Source organism: Ruditapes philippinarum, unplaced genomic scaffold (genome assembly GCF_026571515.1).
Source record: "Ruditapes philippinarum isolate M1 unplaced genomic scaffold, ASM2657151v2 ctg1623_1_1_1_1, whole genome shotgun sequence".
Classification (NCBI taxonomy): Eukaryota; Metazoa; Mollusca; class Bivalvia; order Venerida; family Veneridae; genus Ruditapes; species Ruditapes philippinarum.
Window position 1 is genome coordinate 116,964 of NW_026855730.1, and position 6,900 is coordinate 123,863.

General features: G+C 31.8%; 1 protein-coding gene across 1 annotated transcript; it reads left to right on the plus strand.

Moving 5' to 3' along the window:
* The first annotated feature begins 439 nt into the window (after nt 1–439).
* On the plus strand, nt 440–5,335 carry LOC132744246 (uncharacterized protein KIAA1958-like). The gene is made up of 3 exons (XM_060732899.1): nt 440–1,397; nt 2,592–2,843; nt 4,858–5,335. The coding sequence occupies exons 1-3, from the start codon at nt 661–663 to the stop codon at nt 5,333–5,335; spliced, it is 1,467 nt and encodes a 488-aa protein (XP_060588882.1). The 5' UTR covers nt 440–660.
* The last annotated feature ends 1,565 nt before the right edge of the window (nt 5,336–6,900 follow it).

The window sequence follows — 6,900 nt, forward strand, 5'->3', positions numbered from 1 at the left end:
TTGTTTAGTCTTTATTTGTTTTCTTTTTGTTATTTATCTGTTTATTATTTTATTTACAAAATTTTACAAAATCAATCCTTGTTATATTTTACAAACCTCAATTTAAAAATCAAATGTAGTCTATATATGAATATAAATATTTTTGCATTGAAACAGAGTTCAAGAAAACATCTGTTTTTGTTGTTCTCATTGTACATTTAATTTCGTCTTTACGCGTTCGTTCCAGAGGACAGAAATTGTCAATTAAACCCTGTGTTACTTATGGTACACTTTGCATTAAATAACCGATTATTGGCAAAAACATAGTTCTTAATCATTTTAATATTTTTCTGAATAAAAGCAAAAAAAAGCAGCTCCATTGAAATTTGCCATTTTTGGATGATGCAGGTACACATAGCATATTTGTTATTTAATGCTTTTCAATGGATTATTGAAATATATCAGTAGATTAAATCCTGATAATCTCACTGTTTCAAACAGTGAAATTATCATTTTGATAATTTCACTGCTACGGAACTACTTTTTTCCCCTTCAATGAACCCCATATACATGTACATAAGTACAACTTGAGTTGTCTCCCTTCTATTTACTCTCTTTATTTACAAACAACAAATTACATGTACTTCCTCTTTATTCATTTACTTCCTGTCGTCTGCAAAAATGGAAGAACTTGCAAATTTGGATGCTTCTGCCCTAGATGATATTTTTAATAACTTCTATGATAAAGAAGAGTATGGAGATTTTCAGGTTGCAAACAGAAATTTTAGGGAAATTGATCCTGATGACTTCCTGTTAGAAAATGAAAATAAAAATACAAAAAGAAAAACAGAAAGTGACATGAAATTGTTTATGTCATTTTTGATGGCAAAAAATGAAGCCAGGTTGCCAGAGTACATACCTCCAGATGAACTAAATCATCTTCTCTGTACATTTATTTTGGGCATAACCAAAAAAGATGGTTCCGAATATGAACCGACAACAATCAGAGGATTTATCAGCTCAATTGATCGTCATTTGAAATCAAAATCAAGCCATGTATCCATTTTTAAAGATGTAGAATTCTCTAAAACAAGAGCTGTATTAACAAAAAAACAACAGCAACTCAAGAGTCTAGGATTGGGCAACAAACCAAAAACTGCAGAAGTGTTGGATGATGCGACCCTGGATAAAATGTATGAAAATGGTACACTTGGTGATGGCAATCCAAGAGCGTTAATACATTCCATGTGGCTTATTTGTACAAGTTATTTTGGCATGCGAACAGGCAAAGAATGCCATGACCTCTGCTGGGGAGACGTACAATTATGTATCGACGAGGTGACGGGGCAAGAATTTTTAATGTATGACAAAGAGAGACAAACAAAAACAAGATCAGGTTGTAACCCTCGAGATACAAGGTATAAAACTATAATACAATTTTTCTTCTAAATGATTAAAAAAAATATCATATTTCTTATTCAACATTATTTCTAAAGTATTTTTAACTTTAATTTCAACAAGAAGACAGCAAGGATAGTTGTATCCAAACTGGGACTCGAACCCAGATCTTTTGCCGATGACAAATGTCCTTTCATTGGACCATTCGGATGTACTACCACTGCCTGTTGTTAAAATTTAAAGAAAAAACACTTATTTTACTTCACAATTTTAAGTTTAAAAAACAGTAATCATTTTTATTTATAATAACGAAACAATATGAATGTGTACTTTATATTTATAAATTGACAATTTGCAGAAAATGTACTCAAAGTCTCAATTTGCAGAAATTGTGCTCAATTTGCAGAAATTGTGCTCAATTTGCAGAAATTGTGCTCAATTTGCAGAAATTGTACTCAATTTGCAGAAATTGTGCTCAATTTGCAGAAATAATACTCTATCTTATGCAGTGTTTTTTTCTTTATATAACTACTACCCTAAAATGGTACCGTTCCCAATAGAAAAAAAGACATTATAATTCCCAATTTCCAATGTTTAAATTTCCAAAATGGCTTTTCAAAATTCCCTCAAGGCCAAGTAATTTCTCTGAAATCATTTTAATCCAACATATTCATATAAATCACCACTTCATAGTTCTACCTGGACAGTGGAAGCTGTTCGCTATCTTTATTCATGATGATTAATCTCATTTGTAGCTGAAAAATGGATTAAAAAATATTCCCAATAGAAGTCAAAATAACACATTTTTTCCCAATCAGTCCGGTACCGGCACCATTCTCAAAGTAGAGAAAAAAAAACACTGTCATGATACAGTCAAATTTGTTAGCAATGGCCATCCGAGAGAATGTGACCTTTATGCACAAGTAGCCTTTATTCAATCAAGTAGAACCTTTGTAGCTCTATATATTGCCTATAATTATGTATTGGTTAGTGACCTTGACTTACAGTATGGCTAGCCGCCTTAATTTGCAGGTCATTACTATCATAGTTTTGACTGAGTCTGTAATACTTATTTTGTAAAATCTAATAAACTAAGACCACAAAATAAAGTATTTTTGCTCATATCTTTTTCAACAATTTTCATACCTTAGAATCTATGTAATTATTTTTTTATGTTTTCAAGATTTATTTATTTAACAAATTTTATGTTAAAGAACTGTAAAACCAAAGGCATTTGGCAATGATGAAGACACACGAAAATGCCCTATTCACCTCTACAAGATGTACCGAGATAAAAGACCAGAGAGCATGTGTTCGGATGAAAGTCCTTTCTTTCTGACACCAGGCGGAGGCACTCAGAAGAGCTGGTATAGAAAAGCTCCAATGGGGATCAACAAACTACATAACATCATGAATGATATGAAATCAGACGCCAACATTACAAATTCAAGAATTACCCCATATAGGTAGAGAATTTTTAATTTAAATTAATTATATAAAAAAAAATATCACAAAACAAATATTACATAAATTACACTTCAGTATTGTGGTTGATGATCAACCACAATACTGAAATGTAATTTATGTAATATTTGTTTTTTTTCGGGATGTTACTGTAAAACTGAAATGATTTCATTTCCCAAATTGATACATTAAATTAATAATTACCATATAAACATAGCTCAGTTACAGTGAATTTTTAGTGAAATTTTTTGTTTTAAATTTTTAAAATTAAATTTTTCATTCATTATTTTTTGCTATAAATAAAAAGAATGTACTGATTTGTCAATTAAAGGTGAGCCCCAATTTCACAACCACTCTCCAAAGCTGTACTTAAAGTGGAAATTTTTCATTTGAAATTATGTTGTATTTTTATTTGTCATAAATTTAACTAATATAAATAGACGAAATTGTCAATGCTATGTCATGGTTCCAATTTTAATGAAGATGTCACAAAATTGATGCAATGCCAGGGCTCTCCTTTGGTAAAATTTGGGGCCGAATATCGGCCCCATTCCCCCACCCAAAAAGTGCGTTTTTTCCCCTAAAACCAAAAAAAAATCCCCCTTGAAATTAATATTTAACTGGCATAGAAAACGCCGATTGGCGAATATATATTCCGCAAACGGCAACCGGAAATTAGTATGTATTCCGCGGACGGCAATCGGAAATTAGTATATATATAAATATGACGTTCTGGACAGTTTGTAGCATTCCAAAATGTCGCATGATTTCAAGTCTTACTGAAAAAAAAATTCCCCCTTGAATGAAAAATATTTGAAAATCATGCAAAATCCCCCCCCCCCCCTGCATGGACCCTGGCCCCAGTCTCAAAATGCTAACGAGAGCCCTGCATGCATGTGTGTAAATGTATGGATTAAACTTATCCTGGATTAAATAATTGTGAAATTGGGGCCCGTTCGTGGAAGTTCTAGTTCAGGGGACCTTGTGAATTACATATAAATCAGGACAATCATTTTCATTTTTTAGTTAGTCCAACACCCAATATTCAGGTCTAGGAAACCCTTAAATTTACAAATTATTTGTATACCGGTATTTACAAATCATTTGTAAATTTAAAGATTTTTCAATTTACAAATTTAGCATGCAATTTTTCTTAACAAAACCTAAACAGGTAAAGGGCGAAGGGGCTTAACTAGTAGACATCTTGACACACTTTTGCAAAGTTTCAATAAATTTTAATAATTTTGATATAAATTATAGTTTGCTGCTAATCTCGTGTTAAATCTAATTCCGCAGTATCATACGTCATTATTTTCGAAAACAAAATTCTGCAATGACACTTACCATGAATGTAAAAGTGCGCTAATTTTAACACCTATCTATTTTCATTCAAATTTCTCTAAAATCAAGTGCAGCAAAAATTGTTAGTAAACAGGTTTTTGATTATAAACTGTATAAATAAAATTTATAATCAATTTAAAGACAAATCATGACTTTTGATCAACATGTAATAAATTTATGTGAAACAAAACAATAAATTTAGTAGAAAGAATCATTTAACAACAAAATAAAATATTATACCTCATTTGCATGTATACGCCCTTCTATATTGAATATGACGTCATCCAGGCCATATAAGAATTATGGACCGGCCCCGGTCTCTATGCGGTTTATGGACCGGATGACGTCATATTAAATTTAGAAGGGCGTATGCAAATGAGGTATAATATTATTTTATATGTACCACGGAAATACACACATTATACTTTGATTTTTTTTAAAAGCGTAGTCAACATTTTTAAGCGAAACCTTCTGTAACAGTGCAAGCTTGTAAATTAAGGGGTTTCCTAGACATGATATTTATATTGAAAAAGTAAAAAAAAAAAAAAAAACAGTTAAAAAATATATACAAGCTCATAAGGGTTCACTAAACTAGAACTTATTCATGCGACCATGTAGTATGACTATGTTAGTTTTCAAAGTGTGTTTTTCTAAATTTGTTTTGTTAAATTACAGTTCAAGGAAGAGACTGATACAAAAACTCCAAGACGAGGGAGTTCCAGCAAATCAAATAGTACAGATATCTGGGCACAAGAATATCAACTCAATTAACAACTACAGCAAAATTAACAATGATCAATCAAAGAACATTTCTGACATATTATCAAATAAAATCAGTAACACTCACTCAGATCTCCAAGTTCGAAGTTCTACTCCAAAGTCTGCATCCATGACCATGTCAGATTGTGTTCGTGCAGGTGACAATAATGGAAAGCCTCCACAGGGTTTATTTGCATACAGTCATTTCAACGGCAATGTAACTTTTAATTTCAACAGCTCAATTTCTGAAAGCCTATCCCAAATGTCAGCCGTAACACTGAATCGTAACACCAGCTCCGCCTCTGGATCTGCAGTCGTTGACCCGTGTTCGCCGATAATTAGGCCATACAAACGTATCAGGATGCTACCTGACAGTGACACTGATTCTAATTAATATGAAATAGGCAAATAATTCACCTGTTATGTTGTTCGTTCACTAGTTTGATTTAAATCCTTGTTTTGTTTATAATTCCCACACATGTTACGAATGAAAAAAATGGCGGATTGAAATGAACTGACTTCGATTCACGCGCAGTAATTCAGTAGCTTTATCAGCCTAAAACTGTTGTTTACTCTGAATAAATTTACAAAACGATTTCTTTTTTCTGTTTGAAATAAATAATAAATGAATAAAACCCTGTCTAGTGAATTATATATTGAAAATGAAAGTTTATCTGGAACTATTTTTATTACGAAATATACATGTGTTACCACGTGAAGAAGAAGGAAAAAGTGGGGCTCCAAACGGGGAACACTCGGATAGGTAAAACATTAAAAATGAGAAATAATTCAATTAATCCATTGAAAAGCATGAAATAAAAAGAAAATTTGTTTGCTTTTGGTGTAAGATCGAAATTTATTTCATCTCGTGATGGCAAGGATTAAATATTTTCACTCGTGGCTGCGCCACTCGTGAAAATATTTATCCTTGCCATCACTCGATGAAATAAATTTCGATCTTACACCAAAACAAACAAATATCCTCTATGTAATCTTGAGAAAAAAGGCTCAGACGAGGTAATAGTTAACCTTCTCTAAGGTTAAATAGGAATATATGGGAAAGTTGGAAAGAAAACGATTTACTATTACATTATTGTCCTCCCTAGAGACATGAATCTCAGATAATAACGTTTGAAGGTATTGGTTTTGTCACTGGAGTACAGGAACAATTTGACAAAGAGACGAGACAACAATTCATAATTTATTCATGTTATTATAATAAAACAAATGATCTTCAAAACACAGACTCTATGCTTCTATAAATCCATATAATAAATAACTATAATTATCCTGTTCTTTTTCCAGTTGCTTTATTTCGCATGTAAATGCACAGTCATGCCTGGTGAAGAACAGAACTACCTCTTTCGAAGGTAAGTATACGATGAATTGCTCTATCATTACTTCCGAGCTAGTGCATGTTACCACATTTTAGTGGCGACACAGGAATATTGCTGTCGTCTTATTGTATTTTTGTGAGCTCTGTTCTGAATACCGAAAATCGAAGGATGCTATAACATGTAGATTTGATTAAATTGTGTGCATCATTTCTGATGAAGTAAGTTTCAACTCCTAAAATTCACTTCTAAAAATAACATAAAACGCAGAACATAATTATTTGTTATTATCGTCATGAAGTTTTTTTTCAATTGAAATTAAATTTGTGATCCTCTGGCGAGATAATCTTAAATGAATATTTTTATCTGATATACTTCATGTACTTGAAAAAATCTATTTCCGTCCCTAGCAATTTTCTAAAGGAATTTCAAAGATAAAAGTTCTGCGGGTGAAACAAAAACATTGAAAAAGTATGATAATTTTTTGTTTTGACATGAGATGGGTTGGTATTTGTGTTCCGCTGTGAAAACAGCCTAACAAGAATACTATTTTAAGAATGTTAAAAAGTAAATGTTCCGCTAACGTGACAATTAATGGTTAGTTTTTAATTTTGACATAAGACAT

Bases quoted from the DNA above. Each gene is read 5' to 3' on its own strand.
- LOC132744246 (XM_060732899.1), top strand. From the start codon at position 661: ATGGAAGAACTTGCAAATTTGGATGCTTCTGCCCTAGATGATATTTTT. The intron at 1,398-2,591 runs GTATAAAACTAT...TTTATGTTAAAG, and splicing joins TGTAACCCTCGAGATACAAG to AACTGTAAAACCAAAGGCAT. The intron at 2,844-4,857 runs GTAGAGAATTTT...GTTAAATTACAG, and splicing joins TCAAGAATTACCCCATATAG to TTCAAGGAAGAGACTGATAC.